Source organism: Chrysochloris asiatica, unplaced genomic scaffold (assembly GCF_000296735.1).
Source record: "Chrysochloris asiatica unplaced genomic scaffold, ChrAsi1.0 scaffold00090, whole genome shotgun sequence".
In the NCBI taxonomy this organism is placed as follows: Eukaryota; Metazoa; Chordata; class Mammalia; order Afrosoricida; family Chrysochloridae; genus Chrysochloris; species Chrysochloris asiatica.
Window position 1 is genome coordinate 9,152,577 of NW_006408608.1, and position 23,977 is coordinate 9,176,553.

Here is a 23,977-nt window from a genome sequence, read left to right on the forward strand (position 1 = left end):
TAGTGGAGTCTCCAGTGAATAGTACCCAACCTGTCTGGGAAGGGCTGATGAAAAGAAATGCAGACGGGTCTCATGTGATGCAATGGTGAAAATTGTTACCAGGACTGATTGTGAGGACTGGAAATGTAAAGGTGGATATTTTATAGCAAGGAGGGGAGTGACTAACCTTTCAGTCTAACAGCGGAGGGCCCTGGGACCGTCAACGGAGAAGAATGGAGAGAGGGACCCCACCCAGAGAAGCAGTGAGGCCTGAGATGAAGACAGAGAGGACAACGTGAAGAGATGGAGTGCCTGCGGAGTTGAGACCCAGAGAGGGAAAGGGGCTGGGTGCTGAGGACTGTGTGTGTGTGTGTGTGGGGGGGGGGGGGAGGCGACGACATCCCCCCTTTTGTTGGGGGATGATGCATGGACGGGAGGATAACTAAGGCAATGAAACGATATAGGATAGAATGAATGTAAAACTAATGTTCCCCCATGTAAACTATCACTCAATACACAATAAAACATTAAAAAAAAAAAAAAGACTTGGGGAAAAAAAAAATTAATATATTTCAAACCTGACCGTAGAAAAGAACTTAAATATGAAATGATCCACCAAATTATTGTATACCAATAGTTAGCTTCCAAATACATCCTTTAAAAAAATAAAAAAAGAATTACGAAATGCTCATTTTCATAAAATTAGTATAAACAAGTACTTGACTACTGCCTTACCCAGTTCAATGTTCTGGGATGTATCAGCTGTGTGCAGAGCTGCCTCTTTGCCAGGTTTCAGCGTCCCATTAATTGGCATTCCTTTAACATAAAAATCAAGTTCACAAGGCAGCAAGTTGCAGATTACCACAGTTGGCAGGAGGTAAATGGTATGCCCGGGTTGTCTGAAAATCTGTTTTGCACTGTCAGAAAATATGTTTGAGGGCATGTAATCTGGATAATTCTCTTTCTTTATAGCCACACAGAACCTATAAAGAAAGACAAAATGGTGTGAAAAACCATCAGCTTGACTGAATAATTTGCATTTTGTTCTCCTCAGATGTGTATGAGAAAGTATATCAAAATGATTCAATAATTCAGGAAGATATTTGTATTTTTACTCCAAATGCATTCATTGAGGCATAATGCACAATATGTAGCATTTACAATGTTCAGTTTCAGGTAGAGCAATTATATATACCCCTATATAACCACCATGCAAACAAACAATAGAGTATTTCATTTGCCCAAGAAAGTTCCCTCATGTCCCTTTCCGATCTATAATCCCTCGCATCGTTCAGGCAACCGCTTTCTAGTATTATCACGACAGGTGAGTTTTTCCTGTTCTTGAACTGCAAATAAATGGAACATGCAGTATGTACAATTCTTTGTGTCTGGCTTCTTTGGCTTAATGTAAAGTTTTGACACTCGCACCAGTTATATATATAAGAGCTCCAGTTGCTCTGCACCCATGTCCATATGTGATGTTGTCAGTCTTTTTTATTTTAGCCATTTTAGTGAGAATAAAAGACTGCTCCCTGTGGTTCTGATTTCCATTTCCCTAATAATGATGCTGAGCATCTTTCCCTGTGTTCTGCAGGCATTTGTGTACCTTCCTCTGTAAACTGTCAATTCAAGTCTTTTGCCTCATCTTTTTATTCGGTTGTTTATCTTTTTACTGTTGATTTTTAGTAATCCTTCATTTATTCCACAAAAATGATGTGTTTTTTTTTTAAATCATTCTGTGGCTTGTCTATTCATTTTCTTCTGTAAAAATTATACAGCGCTGGAAAAATTTCTACTCTATCCTACCGGATTGCAGTAAGTTAGAATCAATTCAACAGCAGTGGGTTTGGTTCTGGGGAATGGTTAAATAATTCAGTCACAGTCCCCAAGGAAGTTAGTACTAGGTGCATGAATCTTCATCCAAATGCCTGTGAAATCTCTCCATAAAGCTCCCAAGCTTAGAATTTCATTCCCACTTTAGGAAAAGGAACTGGTTATTTTACTGCTGCTGTTTTTCTACACCACGTATGTCCTCTCGTTATTCTCATGCATGCACGCATGTTTCTAGTCTTGTATGTCTGAATAGTGTTTCTCTCTCCAGAAATATTAGGTAATTAGCAACCTCCCCACCCCTAGCTCTAGGTTAACCCTTGAGTTCATGTGAACTTTTTTTGTTGTTGTTTACATTTTTATTATGGTGAAAAACACACACAAAATGTTCACCAATTCAACAATTTCTACACGCAATCTTATGAACTCTTAACACTGGAACATTAGGACTAAGAATTTTAGGGTTTTAAAAAGCCTTATTGAATACTACAGGCTATTTTAGTAAGCATGCTAATACAGCCAACCTGAAGAAATGGTGAGGCGGGCAGTCTTTACGTGCCACAGCAATGTTCGTGCATACCTGAAGAATCTGCTTTTTTCCGTGTCCACACAGTGGCATTCTCGTTTGCTGCTACTGACCTCCGTGGCCTTCACTACATTGGTCCAATGAATGGGAGCCTTACAGAAGAAAACACCAAATCCTTTGGGCCGAGCCTGTAGCCTCCAAGAAGTGAGGTGTAACGGCACAGCAAAAGCATCCCCTGGCATGATGGCTGGAAGCACCACTGGCTCTGCGACGGAAAGAAGTGTCAGCACCCTGAGACACTGGCTCTCCACCCCAGAGACCCCTGCACTGGGAATCACGGGAAGACAGATGACTGCTGGGAAGGTACCCGTGTGGGAACAAGGGTCCCAACAACCGTCTGCAAATGCTTATCAGGCAGAGTCTAGACCGTCAGAACTCACTGTCAGGAGCGGAGGGGCTGTCCAGCCTTAGTTCCATCGGTGTCTCGAGTCTGTTCCTTACAATGAGGGCTGAACGAACAGTGATCACTTTCCGAGCACTGCCTTCCATAGTCACTGCAAAGACCACCCGAACAGGTGGGAGAGATGAGAACTAAGGAAAAGAGAAAAAAAAAATAGGAACACAGTTTTTTTGGAGAAAAAAATTTAAATCACCCAAAATACATCACTACCAACCAAAATACCTGAAATGTAAGGCACCTTATTATTTCCGATAGCCCTCTTGTAGAATTATGGCCATTCAAGCTAGAAATAGCTCAGCTTTCATGGGAGTAAAGAGCCTATATTGTAGTTGCTCTTAAGTGCCACTGAGTCAGTTCTGACTCACACTGTCCCTGTACAGTGTTTCTGAGGAGCAGCTTGTAGGCTTAAACCACTGACCTAGTGGTTAGCAGTTCAGTGCTTATCCTACAGTGCCACACCCGGACTCCAAGCAGCCCATGATGTTGTTAAGTGCTGCTGAGTTGGGTCCAACCCATAGCAACCCTGTATAGAGTTTCTGAGGCGCAACCGATAGAACTGAATCACCAACATTGCAGTTCACGTGACTTTGCAGTCCAGTGCAATAGCCCACAACGTTATACCAGGACTCCAAACAGCCTATACACATACATTATTAAAAATAGCCAATCTTAAACCTTTCCATTAAAAAAAAAAACTAGTCAGATGTGATAGCACAAAGTGTATCACAAAGAAAAATAGTCCTGAGTCTCTAGACACATTATAAAGAATTTCACCTACAATTGTGGTGTGATATTAATCTACCCGTGTTTCTAAACTTCCTGCAATTTAGTAATGAAGCATCTGCAGGAGGTTCACCTTCATCCCTAGTGCCCTTGGGCTCCTCTGTAAGCCCTTATATAGAAACTGTGTACAGGATTTCTTTTCAGAAACTCTACTGCAGGAGAAAATAGTGAAGACCCCTCAAAGCAACTAAAAGATCAGAAACATTTAGGCAGGATTTTATAAAACATCCAATGATTTATCTTCTTGGAATTCTTCTCCCAGATTAACACTAAAGTGAGAAAACACTTATGCACACTAATAATGGGTTGGATACTGACCATAAAGAAACAGAAAAACAGAAGGAAGTCTTTGGGGACTAACACTTGCAAAATCTAGAGAATGTATTATAAAGAGTTCTCTATATGTACTCTTCACAGGAACAAATACCTCCCCCCCCCCCACTCTCCATAAATGTCATAAAAATTCAGTCTCTAGATCCAGATACTATTAGATGACATGCCTATAGAGAAACCAACAAGTGCATTTCAAAGACCTTTAAAAACCAGCTTCTCTTTCTTCACAATAACGTTCTAAGTTCTGTTCAATAATCACTCTTCTACACAGGACACCATGGCTAAGAAACCCAATATAACAGAGGGAAATTATTTAATTTTGGTTTTGAGTTGCAGCCACAACTTTCTTCTTTCCATATGTTCATTTCATTCACACACTCAAAGCACACATTTTGGGCCACTGCAATGTGCCAGGAAAAAAAAAAAAAAAAAAGTGTACAATTCTACATTAGGTACCTCAAAGAGAAGAAATAATAAAATGATTATTCTTAGAATGAGTGTCTCCAGAACATGCTGACAGTGCTTTTGTCCTGGAAAACAAATGACACCATACCCAAGCGTTTCATTCTGCTGACTTGGGGACAAATAACAACACTCTGGAGGAGTGTTGCAGAGGGACTCCATGTTGGGCACGATTATCACCAAAGTTCCAGTGTCGGCTGAGCCAATGTAATGAAACTCCAGTATAGCCCAGGCCCAATACCAATGACTTTAAATCTTAGGATCATTGCCTCCAGGCCTCCATGACATTTCACACTTTGAAACCTACTATCCTCAGGGACAGTTATAAGCCGAGACCTGAAATAAAGTTGCTGCTGTTTTTTGGGTTTTAAAAAATCTCATTATATGACGGTTTTCTCAAAAGTCAAATCAGAGGGTAAAAAAATCTTATTTGTCATTATTATCCACTTTTATGATCTATGGGCCCAAACTTACAAAATGATTATGGCCATGTAGGGGTTAATTTATACCTGAACTTAGAACTGAAAAGGAGACCTTGGATGGCAACATTTGCCTTTTCTTCATGTTTCCTGAAACACTCAGTTTTCACATACCAAAACTTAGGTAAAAACACTCTTTTGCAAGTTCCTATAAAAGGAAGGTAATCACTCAACAAATAGGACAGAGATAAATTCCAATCGCATATGGTGTGGCACTGTGGGTTAATGCTCTGGGCTGCAAGGTCGGTTTGAACTGCAAGATCAGCGGTTCAAGCTCACTAGCCATTCCTTGGAAACCCTATATAGGGTTGCTCTGGGTCACAACTGACTCAACGGCACTTAACAACAACAACGTATGTCATAAAGTCTTCTGATCATCAAGAAATATACATCCAAAGGACAAGTGTTATAAGGATATTTACCACCAGAAGGAAGGAAGGACGGTACGTGGTACCAGTATAGTACACAAACTCGAGTAAAATAAACGAAACAGAACACCATACTCACATAAACCTGGGGATGTATAATGTTGGTTCTGCTGCTTGGACTGCCAATCTAAAATAGATGCCAAAATTCAGAGAGTCAGCACAGCCCTAAATTAAATGACGTTAACTGCTTGAAAGTGTGCTATTTGCAAACACTCCCTGGTAAAACATGGTCTGTGATGAAGAGAAATCATTTGATCTTTGAAGATATGTGAAAAGCAAAATGGTATTCATTTTATAACCACCCAGTACATTCAAAACTTCAATCTACTAGAAACTTATCTATGGGGAAAATCAGTCCTTTCATTGACAGCCATGAATTTGGGTCAGAAAAGTAACAGAGAAAAAAAGCATTTTTTTTTCTCCCCCAAGAAGCTGGAGAGGAACAATGGAAATGGAAATAAACCTTTAGAGAATAGTGTTTAGTGTTTTCCAAGAATATTTCTCATGAAGAAAGCAAATGGTGTCTCTGGCAAATTTTCCTTTGCTTATGTGCTACTGGCTACCCAAAATAGAATGCAATTATCCTATGAAGTATGAATGAGAACAAGGGCTTTATCAGTCAGGATACCATCCTGCAGGTCACACACCAGACAAGAGCACTATATGTGCCATTCCGCAGGCTGGTCCTCAAACCCCTAGGATAAAAGAGTGTGTGAGAGTATGTGTGATCAGAAAAGAAGTGACAGGGACCATCTGTCTTTGTATCACTGAGAAGGACCAAGAAGTTGCACTGTATGAAATGTAAAGGAGACAGTGCATACAGGAAGAACAATGAATGGTATGTGAAATAAAGCCAAACATGCTTGGCAGGCCAGCGCTTCATGATGGGTCTGCACAGGTGAGACCAGTTTAAACCTTGTATTTCTACTGAAATTAACCGCTGTCTGGCTTAACTCCACATTGATTTGCCAATGCCTAAAACTGAACTGAAATAATCTTAAGTCTACCCATGGCCATCGAGTAGGTTCCGACTCACAGTGACCTTACAGGTCAGAGAAGAACTTCCCCATAGGGTTTCCTAGACTGTAATCATTGCAGAAGCTGACTTCCACACCTTTCTGCCACAGAGTGGCTGGTGGGTTCAAACCACTGACCTTTTGGTTGATAGTCGTGTGCTTAAACACTAAGTCACCCAGGCTCTTAATCTAGATCCTGGTGTGGCGCACGGTGGGTGAATGCGCTGGACTGCAAAGTCAGTTTGAACCTCAAGGTTGGAAGTTCACACTCACCAGTCATGCCTTAGAAACCCAATACAGGGTGGCTATGGGTCGGACCCGACTCGACCGGCACTTAACAACAACAACAACAAGGGGGAATAAAGAACAAGAACACTGCACTAGAGCAAGCCTATCAAAGGTTTACTGATTTCATGGACTGGATTAGGGGCTGTGGCCACAGCACAATGGCATCATTAAATACCCCCTCCACAGTCACACACCGTAGAACAAGACGAATTCTTATCTGGTGCTGCATATCGGAAGAAGGTCCCAACTTTGTCCACAGACACGGGGCTCACTTGCTCCCAGCCATTTACTCTCACTTGCAGTTGATGAATCCGGAGGTCATGGGTGTGTCTGACAGGTGAAACATAGAAAGCGACATGAAGCCCACCCTCAAAGGAAGAAAGGCACAAAGTCTCCAATCTGATTGACCATCTATAACATAGAAACCCAGTTGGCTAAACCTTTAGGTGATTACTTAATGCAAAGGAAATCAAGAGAATACTTTTAACTGGGTTTTGCAACTTACAACACAGATGAAAAGATTGATAGCGTTTAAGCAAGACTGCAGGGGCATCTACCCTCCCAATGCAAAAACCATGCAAATCTTGTCGCTAGTTCATGTCTCTCCCCCACCAGCTCCATACCAAGTCCTATAAAATAATGACATCAGCTAAAATCATTTCAATGGGGTAGTAAAAATGCTGGGTTGGCAATTTAATCATATAACCACACCCTTGGAAATGCATAAAACAACAATTTCTCCTTGGTTGCTTTGTTGAATAGCTCACTTCTCTCAGAAACACATGAAGCTGTTTGGCTTCAGCCCCACCTGACTGCAGACAGGTTATATGAGACAGAGGCCTCGGAGTTTTAGGGGTGAGGTGCTCAGCCATAATGGGGACAGAAGGACAGGAGGAAACTGCACATTTCATTCTAGTTCAGATTGTGCCTAATTCAAGCCAGAAACCGGAAATGAGGAACTGGATTTCTGGCTGACAGGGAGAGGGGTCCAGTGCACCAGAGGGAGGAAAGAAAGCCAGAGAAGACATTCTGTGCATTCAAGCAGAACAGTGAAGCAAGAAATGGGTTACAAAACAAGGCAACTAAAATACAGAAGTGACGAGAGGTCAGTCCCTTTCAGAAACAGCAGAAATCGGCTTATTATGAAACACTGTTAACTTTTCTAGAGTTATGTCTCCAAGACCTTTGATTAAAAAAAACACGAAAATGCTCACCAACTCTGGAAACTTTGGTAATGTGGACCCTAGGTACAGCGGGTTTTGTGTCAACTGCAGGGTTGTTGTTTTTTTTCCTCTCTGCAAAACCCCTGGGGTTTGTGAATCCCCTGTTTTAATATTCTTGCCACTAAGAACAGTGTGTACAATAGGAAGAAGCATCTGACTAGGGACCAGGGTTGCACATGAGGACTTAATGCACTCTGAGTTAAACACTGCAATCTTAACCTAGTCATGAAAGGAGCCCTAGCGGCTTAGTGGTTAAGCAGCAGCTAACCAAGAGGTCAACAGTTTGAACCCACCAACCACTCCACAGGAGAAAGATGTGTTTATCTTAGAAACACAATGGCCAAGTTCTACTCTCTCCTAAAGGGGCACTATGAGTCGGAACCGACTCAATGACAAGGTGTCCAGTGTGCAGCCACTATCCAGTGGGTGGTCCCTCTGTTTTAAAATGTTTACAAATAACAGGACACTTTATTAGACATTTTATAATCTCTGAGTAATCAGACGTAACTTTCTCGTTTATTCCAGTCCGCTGGCTATTTTAAGAGTTCACCAGCTAACAGTCTCCCGAAAGGAATGGCTCTTCTGATGTGTGCCATCAAGTTGGTTCTGACCCACAGAGATCCTTACAAGGTTTCCAAGGTTATAAATCTAAACGGGAATAGAAAGCCTCATCTTTCTCCAATGAAGCGGCTGGTGGCTTTGAACTGCTAACCTTGTGATTAGCAGGCCAACACGTAACCCTCTACACTACCAGAGTTCTCCTTCTTGAATCAGTACATCTTATCAATTAATGGCTACCTTTCCTGAAACTGCCTGCTAGGTACCATGGATCCATCAATGCTGAACTCAACAAGCCTTAGGGGCCTGTGAAGACTACATGGCGCCACTGTATCATGAACACCAGGCCAGGATGGGATGAACTTGAGAATTACAACCTGTCTAGGCTTCAACCAAATCATGTGAAACACACAGGGATCACCTTGCATGCCAAGTAAAGGGAAAATTAATGCAAAGAAATGTACTTCAAATTTAGCAAGGCAATCTTTACGTTTTAATAAAGGAAACACTAATTTTAAAAAATTTCTTAAAAAAGAAAACATTAATTAGGAAAGGTAGAAAGGTAGAGATTGTTTAACACAAATACACATATAAATTTTGCCATTTTAATTACATTTACAATACTGTGCAGTCATCACTACTATCTATTTCCAAAATGTTTTAATCACCCCAAATAGAAAATCTCTTGTCTGTTAAGTAACAAGCCCCTGTGTACTCCTCTACCTTACCCAGTCCTTGGGAACCAGGAATCTAGTTCCTGTCTCTATGACTCTGCCTATTCTAGAGACCTCATATAAACAGAATCATAGAATGTTTGTCCTTTAATGTCTGCCTTATTTCACTTAGCATAATGTTTTGAAAGTCCAGCACACCTCAGAACTTCAATCCTCTTCGTAGCTGAATAATATTCCATTGTTTGTATGAACCACATTTTGTTTATCCATTCATCTGTTGATGGACACTTGGGTTGTTTCCACATTTTGGCTATATGAATCCTATTCTCTCTCTATTTTTGTGTTTGTTCGTTTTTAAGGAAAAGAATAAACCGTGTTTTACCTGTGTCTCAACTTTCCTCTTGCTTCAAATTCAAAGGGAATCTCTTCACCCGTGAGTACTTCTTGCCATTCACTAACATTGTGGCCATCACCAAGGAACGTTCCATCCTCTTCTGGAATTAGCCCTGGACTCCCACTGTGAGAAAGTGCTGCTCTGGAGACAAATCAAATGGGGTTGGCTCCTTTTTGCTCCCTGACTCTCTCACAGAGACCTCTGAGTTGGAAGTCGAACCCTTCCTGCAATAGCAGGTAAGTTACATACTCTGGCTACAAAGGTTAGGACCTAAATCTACCTTCATAGCCACTTACAACTTAGCAGAAACTGCAGGTACTGCTGAAAGCTACCATTACAAAATCACTCACCATCAACAGCAGTAGAGTTTGGGACACGGGGTGCTATGTAAACACATGCATTTTTTTTTTTTTAAAGTAGCATCACGTTACTATGCAAAATTTTACTGACATAAACTAAGTGTAGGGCCCATGGTGGCACAGTGGCTAAGAGTTTGGCTGCTGAAAGGTTAATGGTTCAAACCTACCACCCGCTCCACAAGAGAAAGATGTGGTAGTCTGTTTCTGTAAAGATTACTGCCTTAGAAATCTTATGGGGCAGAACTGATTTCATGGCAACAGGTTTCGTTCTTTAAAAAAAAAAAAAAAACCAACATTGTGTGGCACTGTAGTATAGCACTGGACTTCTAACCATAAGTTCAGTGGTTCGAACCCAGCAGCCATTCCTCAGAAACCTTATACAGGGTCACTATGAGTAGGAACCAACTCAAAAACAGTTAACAACAACAACGACGATATATTAAAACAAACAATTCTGTACCTTCAGAACATTATTACACTTAGTGGCTACAGGAGAAACATGTTTTCAAACCAGTGGATTCTGTTACCTATTTCTAATACTGCATTAATTAATCTGGAATAATCAGTATGTATTTGGAAAGCTGAGCCAAGATGTAAGCAGGCAGAAAGTTACTAGAGAGGTTCTCACTTGGCTTAGGTAAACTTCCATTTGTTCTCTACACTCCACCAATTCCACTTAACAACTAACAGGATTAAAATCCTAATCTGGATACTTCAAACTTAAAATGCTTTTCTCTGACATTAGATTCTACATAGAACCAGAATATGCGCCTCAAATCCTAGCAACACAGTAATTATTGATTCAGATACAACCCTTGCTCTGCTGGGCTGGGACGCAGAAGGCTTTAGTGGCAGAAATGGCTCAGTGACAGGCTGGGTGCTCCTTACCTGGTGGGCGTGGTGGTCAGGGTAGCAAACCACAAAGTGCACCCTGTGTGATTCCTGAGAGCAAAAGGAACAAAGGGCTGCCGCCGCTTGGGGGTTTTCACTTCTGCTGGGGACAAATAAAAGAAGGCTATCAGCACACACTTGTATCCAAGTGGCAAAAATCCTCCCCCATCCCTGGAGACACTGCCCAAAATGGCCTCTGTGCTGAAGCTGGTGGGCAGAAGAAACTGCCCCAGGTGTGTGGATAGGACAGATGGAAGCTCCACGTAGTTACTACCTGCTAAGACGCTTAACAACAACAACAACAACAATAAGAGGCAATGACCTGGAGTCCTGGCTTGACGCTATAGGATAAGTACTGGACTGCTAACTGTAAGATCGGAGGTTCAAACTCACCATCTGCTCCTATAGAGCATAGCTATGAGTCAGAACTGACTCGATGGCACTAACAACAACAGGCCTGACTTGGTCCCACCTCTGCCAGTCCCAGATACTCCCACACCTCTCATGAGCCTTAGCCTCCAGAAGAGGTATGAGGACCTAGCTTGGCTGGAAACATGAAAGAAACAGTAATGGAAAACACAAGAAAGATTCTGTTCTCCAATGTTGTTGTTGTTGTTATGTGCCGTCGAGTCGGTTCCGACCCATAGCGACCCTGCACAGGGTTTCCGAGGGTGTAAATCTTTACGGGAGTAGAATGCCTCATCTTTCTCCCGCGGAGCAGCTGGTAGTTTCGAACCGCTGACCTTAAGGTTGGCAGCCCGATTCGTAACCACTACGCTACCTGTTCTCCAATACTATACCCAAAAAGTCCATTCTAGATAGGTGAATCAAATGATGGCAAGCTCTACCATGCATGCTTATTCAAACTGGTCCCCAAAGCCTTACTTGAAGGACGCCTCCCTCTAATCACATGAAGCACATAAACTCGTTTGGAATACCATGCATGCTTATTCAAACTGGTCCCCAAAGCCTTACTTGAAGGACACCTCCCTCTAATCACATGAAGCACATAAACTCGTTTGGAATATACAGCAAAATAAAAATATGCTTTCCTATTCCCTAGTAGTAGTTGTTTCTTTCTTCCTGAAAAATCAGAGCTATGCAATCCCAAAACCTCTGAAATGAAAATTTAGTTCATTTTTACAGACCACCCATGTTACGGTAAGTACCACAGAGGCCACGTAAAAAGGAACATAAAAGCATGTCTTCACAAAAGAGCTTCTAAATGGGAAAACTGGAAAGCAAGATTTCTTCTGGTGTTGGCCTATCTAGAGACACTGTAAGAAATCAGAGTGGTGCGAGGCCAGGAAGGCAGAAGGCTGCCGCGGAGCCTCCTGTTGGCATCACTGGCCGTGTGGTGTGGTGCGGTCTGGCTGGGGACAGAGAATCACTGGGCCATGAGAAGAGAAGACCTGCTTCCCTTACTCAGGGCTGGCCTCTCCTCCACCGTCAGGGCAGGGAGGCCTCCTGAGAGCATGCTCACACCACATGCACACACCCACAAAAAGCACAAAGGAGCCTGAGTGGGACCGTGGATAAAGCTGGTAGTTTGAACCCATCAGTCACCCTGTGGGAGAAATGGGTGGCAGTCTGCTTCTGTAAAGATTCAGCTCTCCTGTAAGGTCGCCATGAGTTGGCATCAAAGGCACTGGCTCTGGTTGGTTTTCGTCTTTTTTTTTTTTTAAAGCACAAAAAGAGCCTGAGCAAGACCAGGACCCTAACAGTCTGCAGCTGTGGGGAAAATGACATCGCGAGGTGACAGCAAGCACTGACTGAGAACACTGTGGTGGTGGTGGTGGTGGTGGTGGTGGTGTGCCGTGGAGTCGATTCCGTCTCACAGCGACCCTGTAACAGGGTTTCCAAGGCTGTAAATCTTTATGGGAGCAGAATGCCTCATCTTTCTCAAGAGGAACAGCTGGTAGTTTTGAACTGCTGACCTTGAGATTCTGAGGTTCGCAACCCAATGGGTAACCACTACGCTAACAGAGCTCCTTGAGAACACCGTAGGAAAATTAAATTCACCTCATAAGGCCAGATGCTGCCGACCAACAATCCAGAGAGCAAATGGCAGCACACACAGCTGGCTCAGCAGAACCCCAGAAGGCGGCTACCGCCACCCTATAACAAGCAATCATTTTCATCTCCCATTTTACCCTGTCAAACATTTTCAGGAGTTAGCGCTACAAGCACTGCAAAACACAGCAGTTTCGGGTTAACAAGGTGAGTTCAACTTGAACAGCAACCACGGCTCTGGGGAGTCTGAGAAGCCGTTAGGTGAGAAATAGCCGAGCAGTCTGCAGGGATACCCTAGTACTCTGCTGTCAGTTGTGCAGCGACACCCCAAATACTGCTGTGAGATTATCTTCACCCAGAAGATGCAGATTTCTCACTACCTGAGCCTCACTTAGTTCCCAAGGTTCGCCTGAAAACAAAGTGCTCCTCCAGTAGAAAATTCAGGAGTAGCTGTGAGGCTGCTGACAAGAGCAGAGCGGGAGTCCAACATTTAAGAGCTGTCTGAAGGGTAAACAGCATTTACTGGGGCACTTTGAAAGGCACCTCCCACTAGATGAGTGCAGTGAGAAAGCTGCTTTTAGAAGAGCAGATAAAGGACCCAGGAGGAAAAGAAGCCAGATGTGCTTTCATACCCCACGGTGAACAAGACTGTACGTTTCCATTTGCAAATTAGATTTTAAAACAAGTGGCAAGTGGCTTTCATTAGGGTGTACTACAGCATCAAGGGTAGGGATCCACATAAAGATACTCACAGGGCCACTGCTTTGCAATGAACTAGCATGGGCATGGCATGCATACCGCCCTGGTCCCCAAGCCCAGACTTCATTAACCCACTTCTCCAAGGATTAAAAAACACCCACCAAACTGCACACAAATCCAGACCCAACATCAATGGACAACCTGACAACTCCTACACCAGCACAGAGACAGATACACCCAAATCCATCAAGGAGAACTGCATTCCCTGGTGGCCTTAGAAAATCTGCCTCTAGAGACCAACCCTCATTTTTCCATGGGCTCAAAGAACATACATTCCTCACGTCCAAATTCAGCTTCAAGTGCCTGCAGTTGAGGACATTTCACACCTTCCAGGCTTGTTTTACAAGGGAATTTGCCCATTAAAAACAGTGTACGTTTTCCTGCTACAGAAACAGCTCAGTCTCATCAGAAAGGACCTCGTTTGTTAGTCATATGAAACAGATGAATGTCACAGGTTTGCCACTAGCTGGTCACGTGAATGAAGGCAAATTACTCAAGTCTCTCTATCCTGACCAGTTAAACAGGAATAATGCTTTGCTTAGCCTGAAAGACCAAGTAACAGACATAGATAAACTGAGAAGTATCAATTCATGAATAAATGAAGATTCACTCAATCATGGGCTTTCTATGTGAGTCATCCTTCAAACACCCACCCTGCTAACACCGTCCAGGAAAGAAAAAAAAACAAACTTTAAAAAAGCCTATAGCACTCACTACCCCTATGTCCAACTTCCTCTGTTCTGTACTCTTCATAGATGAAGGTCAAATGGCCTTTTAAAAATAAAATATATCATGACCTAGGATCTGGTGGCAGCCAAGTACCAAGATAAATCTTTCAAGTTAAATCGTGTTTCTTAAAACAAATGAAGAGATTCTGTGTTGGGATTCCAATGCCCTGATGTTCAAGGTATTCTCTACCACACTGACTTATCAATCATAGTTTTAAGGAATCATAATGGGTCAGAGAGAGAATTTAAGAACATTTTCCTTCCTATCTCTTAAGCACCACACTCAGTTCTAAAGAAAGGTTTGTGCCTAAGCAATTATTAACCAAAAAAATGTTTTCTTAGCTCTATTTTTGGTCATTATAGCTCTTACTACATAAAATTCCTTGTAGTGTATTATAAAAATAAATATAAAAGGAAGCTTCAAATTGTTCATGGAAAGATGAAAGTTAAAAAAGAATGGGATTTTTCCATGAACTTTTTGAAGCCCCCTTGTATCCTGTAATCATAGACTTGCATCACTGTTAGATGGAGACCATTTTTTTCTCTTCCATGGACTTGCTCTTCAACAAAGGGAAATACGTCCAACTGACACTGGATATTTTTACATCAGACTCTGTGGAGCTTATTCTGGTTCCATCGAAGGTTAAGAGATAATGGAAGAGCAATACCATAAGAAAAGGCACATCACTTACTTCTGATATAAGGTGCCACTCTCTTCAATGGTTGGAAATGGTACTGTGGGTTAAAGGCTGGACTGCAAGGTCAGTTTGAATCAAGAAGTTGGTGGTTCAAACTCACCAGCCACTCCTTGGAAACTCTACATAGGGTCGCTATGAGTCAGATCCAACTCCATGGCACATACCACCAACAACAAAGCAAAGCACTCACAACTGGATGGACCCCATTCAGCTCCCATTCACAGAAAATCCGTGTACAAAGCAGTTCTTAACACAGGAAAATTAAGCAAGCCCTCACGTTGGCTGTACTGTACCTCTAGCATAGATCTGGTGCTCTAGGTTAGTCAGACTGGCTGTACTCCTAGTTCTAAGGTAGACAAGGGGAAGGCCTGGTAGACAGGAGAGAGAAGGTTAGAGGGTAAGAATAAATGTAGTGAATAAGAAGACTCACCTCCAAAACATAAGCACAAATAGAGCACATTATCAAACTACGCAAGCATCATGCAGTTAGATAGGCTCACTGCCTTCAGTGATTAGTAACAGCTAAAAGTGTACTTGACGAAGTGAAGAAGGCAGCTTTTCTGCTAGCCTTTCTGCTGGAGGCTGGGTCCAAGGAGCAGGCTCTCTTTGTTTCCAATTTGGGAGAAGAAACTGTATTCACAACATTCTCTTAAAAAGAGTAAAAAGCCTTCAGAGGATTTTTTCATTTGAAGCAGGTATCTTTTTAAATAAGATTTAGTGGGGATGGCTCCATTCAAAACTGGAAACGGCAAGCAGCAAAATGCTAATCCTCCAGGGCTCAAAAGAACCAGAGCAGAGCAGAGAGTCAGTGTGCTCCAAACAGAAACAATCTGTAAGAAGACCAGTAAGGCTTTATCACATAGCCTGGTTTCAGCTTTAAGAATGGAAGGCTTTAGAATATTTCCATTTGAGAGTTTTATAAAGTTTTCTGGGAATCTACAACTAACAAATTCAGTAAGGTGCCATGCCATCCGAGTTCACCTGTGGAATCTCAGCCCTGACTGAACAAGGCTAACAATTATCTCAGAAATGAGGCCCACAGTTTCTTTCCCCTGCTTAAGAAACAGTAAGAAATCAGCTGCTCCCTAAGGCTGAATTCATATTAAGAATTTCTATCCCGAGGGTTCACAGCTAAATCTGGTCTAAAATAAAAAAGCACAACTTTTATGGGATGTGGGGTATACGGTCTTGAGTAAGACCCTAACAGTGGGTGACTAGTTCACCAAGGTTCAAACCTACTGACTTTCAAAACAAAACAAAACTACCACCCAGGATTTTCCGATAAGAAAAGCAGTTTGGATATTTAGGTATATTCAGTTACATCTCATTTTAAAAAGATACATTACATGTTTATAACTGAAGAAAAAATTAAGCTTTAACTTAACACTGGCACTTAGCATATAATAAGGCAGCTCATTAACAAGAGAAAAAGATCATTTTAAAAAAGAAGTAGAAGAACAAAAAAAAAAAAGGAGGAAAAAAGGAAAGGTCTTCATCAGAATCCCGCAGAAGTCTTCTTAGTGTGTCCACTGACTGGATTTAAGATCCCTCTGTCTGAACAATGTTTTTTAGGACCACACTTTCATAGACACATTACATATTACAAAGATTATTTAGAGCCTTCTGGGTGAACTATATAATATTTTCTTGACACACAAGTTGGAAAGGCTGGAGGAGCAGCAGAATTGAAGCTGATGTCTGAGATGCCCTGGCTCCTAAAGCAACGACCTGAACACTCAGAAGCAGCAGCTGGGAAAACTGAGTGCAAGCACAGCTGACTTGTCTTTGTCTCCCCTTCTAGAAGTACAAGGCAGACAGAAAGTCCACCCTGAGGAGAGATGAACCAGTGCAAATATGTCATACACCGAGAAAACCCATCTTCCCATGACACGTTTGTGGACCAGATGAAATATTTAAGTATTCTTGAGCTATGTGAAGCCCAGCCAACACTCCCAAAAGCAACCTCATGGACCGAGCAGGGGCTGTGATGAATTTGGATGACAATGGCCTGTGGAATAACTAAGGGCAATGCAGTTGTCCATCACAGTCTTCCAGCTCTGAGGACAAGGGCTCAGCGGTGAGGCATTAAACAAAGAAAGAAAACTGAGAACAAACAATTCTTTCTTCAAGGATCTGGGCATTCAATTCCTTTATACTTTATCAACAATACAGGGCCTCCCTTTTTAAAAAAATGTTCCCCATGGGATCCCTTCATCTTTTCCCATTACAAAACTATATATAAACCTGCTGGCTCTATATTCAGAAGACTGAAAAGAAATTCTAAAACATTCAAAATAAATAAATAAATAAAATCAACTGGAAAGCCAGTGTTTTGCTGAGAAAAACACAAACCCAACAACGGCTGACGCTGACACACTCTCACGGACACCTGTTTAAATGCAATGGACAAGAATTGAGGAATTGTCCGTTGCACATCCTTTCTTCTCCACAAAGACAGAATCAGAGCCCATATTAAAAGTTCAGTAGCTTATACCAGAAAACTGTGTCTTGCAAAGATGGAACATAACCGTAGAAGATCATTTTCCATGAATGATGACAGATTTCTCAGTAAAACATTAACCAACAATTATTTCCTTACACATTTGCATAGAAAAATCTTACTTTGTCCAAAGCATGGCGGATCCACTGAAGAGCCCATCCAGTCTTCTGATTTGGTTGAATCTACTTCATTGTCTTGTTTACAGTAATCTGCCATCCAAGATTCTTTGGTACTTATATACTGGTCTAGAAAGAAGTCCCCAAAGATATTAAGAACAAAAGTATAAAAGATTATGGGTTCATATCAAATCATTGAAATTCAGCAGGACAAGCATTCACTGAGTGCCTCACTACATGCTAAGCACTCGGCCGGGTTTTAAGAAAGTTTCTGCCCTGGAGATTAATGTTATCAAAATGACCATCACTACAATACAATGTCACACTGTGAAAGGTGCTGAATATATAAATCATATTCAATGGGAGAGCACCAAGGGGAGATTTAGTCTGTGAGTGCGTTTCAGGGGTGGGGCAGGATGGGGGGAACAGGAAGAGAGGGGAACAACTCCAAAGTCAAAAAAATCTTCAGAGATGGGAAGCATTTTTTGGGCCCTTGAAGAATGAGTAGAGTTTAGAATTTATCACCAGCACCAGGGGTGGAGTGGCACTCTCAAGCAGAGGGATAGACAAGAAATGAAAGTCCATGGTACATTCAGAGAACACTGAATGGTTTGGTGTGGATTTAGCACAACATAGTGGGGTATGAACATACCAAAGAAGTCTAGAGATAAAAATGGGTCAATTTCGCGTCTCTTGTGATACAACAGTGAATAATTGTTATCAGGACTGATTGTGAAGGTTGGAAATGTAAAGGTAGATGTTTTATAGCAAGGAGGGGAGTGATTAACTTTTCAGTCTAGGAGCGGAGGTCCCTAGGACCATCAAGGGAGAAGAGCAGAGAGTGGGACCCTACCCAGAGAAACAGTGATGCCTGAAATGGAGGCAGAGATGATGACGTGGAGAGATGGAGCAACTAGAGACTTTAGATCCGGGGTGGGGGGCACTGTGTGCTGAAGACCTGGGGGTACAGGGAAGGATTGCATGGAGGGGCTTGTAACCATGGCAATGAGACGATATACGATAGAATGAATGTAAAACTAATGTTCTCCCATGTAAATTATCACGTAATTCATAATAAAACATTTAAGAAGAAAAAAAAAAAGGGTCAATTTGTAAAGAGCTTGGTATGCCAAGTAAAGTGGGAGGGTTTGAAGGCAGAGAGGCCAGTTAGGAGGCTGTTAAAAACCAAGGAAATTCAGGAGGATGAAATCCAGCTGACCACAGATCAGATCTGGATAGATCAATAATTCAAGCAGTTACTATGAGCTTTCAATAGCAAAGGTAGACACCACCTGATTGGGTGATTATGTTACTCTTCTTTTACAAGGAGAGAGTGACTAAGTCACTAGATTTAATCTAGGAAATGTGCATTTCAGTGTTGTCACAGAAGCTTTCAAAAGACACACCATTAGCTTGGTGACCCTTTAACAAGGCATTTCCATAGTTGGGTCAGTGTATCTTATGGGAAACAGCACAAGAAACTTACCCTGCTATAATAAAGACAAGGTCCAAATTTTTAGGAATTTTTCTGTGATTAACTTGAGAGGGGTAAATCTAAACTCACTGACAGACTCCTTAATAAACCCCAATAACCAAGCATTGTTAAGGAGAAAGTTCACCATGGGCTCCTATCTTCCCAAACAGCCTCAGCTCTTGCTTGATCCCTGATAGCATTAATATGGAATGTCAACTCTGGAGCAAGGGACTGAAAGAGTCATCGGAAAAGCAGCCAACGTGAAGAAGTGATGTCTGGCATGGGCCTGAATAGTGGCTAAACCCAGATTAACAGCCTTCCAGACAAGAATTCATGTACAGAAAGATACCAATCTTCTGAAGACCACCAATTTCTACTCACCAATTAGTACAGAAGTGATATTAATATCCAAACGGGGTTTAGCCTTGGCTTCTAGCTTCAGCCTTGGAGGATGGAGACGACTTGCTGCCTGTTGTTGCCAGGATACAGAGCATGGCCATGGCTCAATAAATGGCTCCCAGCCTAAAAGAACACAGGAAATAAGACATCTGTTCAGCAGATATGAAGAGTTTATAGGAAAATACTGTTCACAAATGCTCAGCAAGGACAAACTATAGCTTAATAGCTTTCTATTTCTAACTTAATCTCACAATGAACTCACCATCTTTAACTACAGATCATCCTACAGATGGCTGGGTTGTACCGAGGATATGAGTGGAAGAGGTGATATGTACCCCCACCATAGGCGTCCAGAGAAGGTAGGAAGGAGGGTAGAGGGTGTATATGTGCTCTTCTGCTTAAGGGCAGAGAGCACCTACCCTTGACCCACTTAAAAAGGAAAGACAAAAGTTGGGATTCAGGTTGGAAAAGTAGTATAGTGACATAAATAATGAATTTCATTCTCCTGGTTATATCATTAATATCTGGGTTGAATAAGCTAGGTGTCTTTAAAGTATCATTTTTTAAATTTTCACCCTACAGTATATATAACAAAAGGTATGTAAATATACACGTACAATTAAAAAAATAATACTACCTCAAGCACTCATGTACCCACCTTGAGGAAAAAAAAAAAAAAAAAATTTAAGTTCCTTTGAAGCCCCTGAGTGTCATGCCCTCAACTCATTCCCCGCCCTCCTGCGCACCCCATTTCGGGTAACTATTATCTGGGACTTTTTAGTCAATCATTCTCTTCTTCTTCTTTAGTTTTGACACAAGTGCATATTTCTTAAGAGCATATTGAATGCTTTGTTCTATTTGGGGTCTCCACATTAGTGGAATCCAAGTGTTACGTACTCTTTGCAGCTTTCTGGTTTTGCTCAGCAACACGTCTTTGAGATTTCGTTATAAGACATATGTAGCCATGGTACATGGTACACTAAGCAGTAACCCATTAATAAATACATCATAACTTATTCATCCTTTCTACTGCTAAAAGTTATTTAGTTGATTATAATTTTATTGCTGATAGGAGGGTACTTCCAAAAGCAGCCTTGTTGTCCTCATACACATTGGCAACAGCTTCTCTAGGGCAGATACTTGAGAAGCACACTGATGCGTTGGTGGTATGTTCGTACTCAGAGCAGCAAACAAGAGTGCTATGGCTCCTATCCTCACTCATAGTTAGTATTGCCCCTCTTTATCCTTGACAATCTGTTGCGTGGAAAATGTTATTACACTTTTTAAAGGAAATAACTTTTAATGAATATTAAAAATTACCCTCTCAATCACAGTCACAGACGAGCTGATTTGCCCACCCAAATCCAATCCGGTGGCCAGCATAAAATAAGAGCCTGACTAGCCTCATCACATCCACCACCACTTGGTAGCCTGAATACATTCATGCAACTTTAAAAGGGAGCAATACTCGGTCTGAGAAAATAAATGATTCTCAGAAAAACAGCTACCATATGCCCTGCAAGAGTTTCTCTCAACCAGCAAGATCTGGGTCATTATTTTGAAGTTAAACATTTTGAACAATTAGGAAATAAGGGTGTTACTTTTCAGTGCATCCAGAACAGAAAGGGGAAATGCTAACTAACATATGAAATGAGTTGTGGCATGAGCTCTAATAGACCAGGCTGAACTTCTTGTTGAACTCAAAGGGAGCGCTCACTCAGGCATCAGCCTTAGACTACACAGCACAGCTCCGTTTCCTCTCCCCATACCTTTGAAGAATTCTGATGGGGATTTCTGTACGTTTTCTGAAAGCAAAGAACTTCACAGCTCAAACTGCTTGGTCTGTTCAATAATGACTTCTGACTGTCAACCTGTATAGCACCTCACACCTTGGTCGTTCCAATAGAAGGAAAGAGGCCGGAAAAACGTTTGCAGAATATCCCGATTTTATGTCTTCTGAAAAATGCCTAGCTCTAACAACTGTGCTTTGCCCTCCAGGGAAGGTCGGGAATATTAAATTTGAGAAATGAGCCGGAACACTTCTAATGAAAGAAGCCCAATCGGGGGTGTAAGGAAACCTAAAGTTTAGGGTGCTGATCGGGCACAAATCTCCTGGAAACTGAGCTACCACCAATCAGGCTGAACAAAGAATCCTTTGCTATTGAGCAATTCTATGTCCTGGAATGAGTCAAACTACAGGATCAAAAAGAAGTTAACTGTGAAAAGTTCCTTTACAATAATTCCATGACAGCCTATCAGATAAATGTTTAGAAAAATGTAAAAGGGATCTTTTGTGTTTCTACAGGCCCTTTTCTTTTCATCCTTCCCTATCTTACCCCCACCCCTTTTTCCTCATGTAGTTTGTGCAGCTACAGACACAAGCAATCATTTAAACTTGTTAAAATCTCACAAGAATATATGCCGTATACTGACCTGACAGGGCGCGGTTATAATAATCTCCAGAAAGGGTGAAGTGGGCGTAACCTTCAAGGCTTGTTCTCACATGCTGAAGAAAATTCAGACCTGCAATGCAAGCCAAGCTTAGTGCCACAGCAGGGCAGGGACACCCAAAAGTATCTTTTGCAGACAAATTGCATTAAAGCTTAAAAAGAGATGTTAGTCATATCTAATATTCATGGTCTCATAGGAAAACACACAAACTTGTATATTTTGTTCATGATTTTTTTTTTATTTTGGAGGCTGTTTTTCTTTTAAAAAATATTGAGTTAAAATATTATTTATCTTGGTCACTGAGTTGACTGGCACTGCCTTTAACATTGTACCCAAGGCGATGGAGTTCTGGTAGTGTACTGGTTAAGAGTCGAGCTGTTAACCTCAAGGTCAGCGGTTCGAAACTACCAGCTGTTCCGCAGGAGAAAGATGAGGCTTTCTGCTCCCATAAAGATTTACAGCCTCCAACACGCTATGCAGGGTCCCTCTGAGTCAGAACCGACTCCTGGGCACAACACCACCACCACCACCTCCAGTCAGAGCTCTGGCACCCAGGTTTACTCAAAACCTGGGGGAGCATGACAAAGTGATTTCATCTGCAGGCTTTACCTGGCTGCCTGAAAAGAAGTCACAGTGGTAAGAACATTCGTATCCTGATAAGGATTAGCACAAAATATAAGATTACCACAGAAAAATACAAAATAATCAAAATCGTCTCTGCAGAACAAACGCTTGTGAAAGCAGACAGAATTCCACTTGCTACTTTTCATCAAGTGGCCCTTGTGGTGCCTACAAGTGCCAGGGAAAGAAGTGCCCACAGTGGTCAAAGGCTGGATTAAAGTGCCAAACCAAATTTTACTTGAAGGGAGAAGAGACTGCAAGGTGTCAACATAAAATGGGCAGCAGGGCACCAGCACCGTCAAGTTTACTCTCTTCAGAAGCCGCAGTCTAAGCACTGACCTTGATGACAGAGAACTTACAGCCTGCTCCCCACCTTACTAAAGCCCATGCCCATAGGAACAGTGCTTCATCCCCTACCTGGCCTTAATGAAGAGACCTTGAGCTTTCTAGGAAGATTCTGAATTTTTCTTTTCAAGAGATGAATGTGACAGGGCATTATTTTTTTAGCTTATTTTTGAAATGCCTTTAGTAACAGGGTTCACTATAATCTTAGAGATGAAAGCAGATCCGCAAAATGAAGAGATAAGGAATTACTTAGCCAGAGTTGTTAATATAACAGAAATTTCACCAATGACAATATGTATTATTTCCACGCTGTTCGCTGAAGGCCACATATGGCAAATAAATACATATTTCTTTAAAATATATATAATGAAAAGCACATGTAAACTCATTATCTAAATTTCACCCATACAAACTCAAAAGGAGAATGAATAACGTAAACCACAGGCCCTGAATGATTCAGCAATCCCAAGATGAATCTGATAATCAGGAAACTACTCACGGGAAAAGGTGAGCTCAGCGAGAGGAACATCACAATCCATGCAGTCATCAATGAAACAGAGGCACACGCTCTCCGCTTTAATCTCCACTCCAGAGAGCAACTGGGCTGACACAGTGCCCTGGCTAGCTCGGCTGTTAGAGGCCAAGGAAAGAGACTTCAGAGGCTCAGCGTGCTTAAACAACCAAGTTGCTGCCTTTTTCAATTGGCCTTCAAAGAAATTAAAAAGTGATCAGTTCAGCCAGTTCCCACAACAACAAACACAGACACAATACCCTATAGGACCTATTGGGCAACCCAAGAAAGCCTCCATCCCATACGCATTCCCAGACTAAGAAAAGGAAAGACAAAAACTAGCTGAAGAGGAATTCTGCTTTTAAGCAAATAATAATACAAAGTCCTCTTAACTTCTATCTTTAGCTAAAATTGACTAGATCTTTCATGATCTGACTCAAAATGCATCCAGAAAACCACGCTTCTCCTACTATGACATCTGTTGAAAGACAGGCAAGAAGGGGAAAGGAGAAAGCGCTGATTCTAGGTGCTTAGACTACTTGCCACTAAAGTATTTCATCTTCTCTGTGTAGTTTTGCATAGAGTCCTGTTTTGGCAATATAGGATGAGCACTGGGCTGCTAAGCACAAGGCTGGTGGTTTGAACCCACCCGTTACTCCTACAGGGTCTCTATGAGTGC

General features: G+C 41.8%; 1 protein-coding gene across 2 annotated transcripts in view; it reads right to left on the reverse strand.

Annotated features, from left to right (window-relative positions):
• Positions 1 to 23,977, reverse strand: part of VPS13D (vacuolar protein sorting 13 homolog D (S. cerevisiae)) — a 360,697-nt gene that overhangs the window by 209,875 nt on the left and 126,845 nt on the right. The window contains exons 35-46 of one of the 2 annotated variants that reach the window (XM_006866374.1): positions 23,287 to 23,493; positions 21,804 to 21,893; positions 19,353 to 19,493; positions 17,504 to 17,626; positions 15,175 to 15,249; positions 10,681 to 10,786; positions 9,422 to 9,574; positions 6,779 to 6,914; positions 5,360 to 5,407; positions 2,776 to 2,926; positions 2,390 to 2,600; positions 715 to 962 (exon numbers count right to left, since the gene is read on the reverse strand). In XM_006866374.1, coding sequence (XP_006866436.1) covers positions 715 to 962; positions 2,390 to 2,600; positions 2,776 to 2,926; positions 5,360 to 5,407; positions 6,779 to 6,914; positions 9,422 to 9,574; positions 10,681 to 10,786; positions 15,175 to 15,249; positions 17,504 to 17,626; positions 19,353 to 19,493; positions 21,804 to 21,893; positions 23,287 to 23,493 — 1,689 coding nt within the window. The remainder of the gene's footprint in view (positions 1 to 714; positions 963 to 2,389; positions 2,601 to 2,775; positions 2,927 to 5,359; positions 5,408 to 6,778; positions 6,915 to 9,421; positions 9,575 to 10,680; positions 10,787 to 15,174; positions 15,250 to 17,503; positions 17,627 to 19,352; positions 19,494 to 21,803; positions 21,894 to 23,286; positions 23,494 to 23,977) is intronic. The other variant, XM_006866375.1, reaches the window with a different exon arrangement.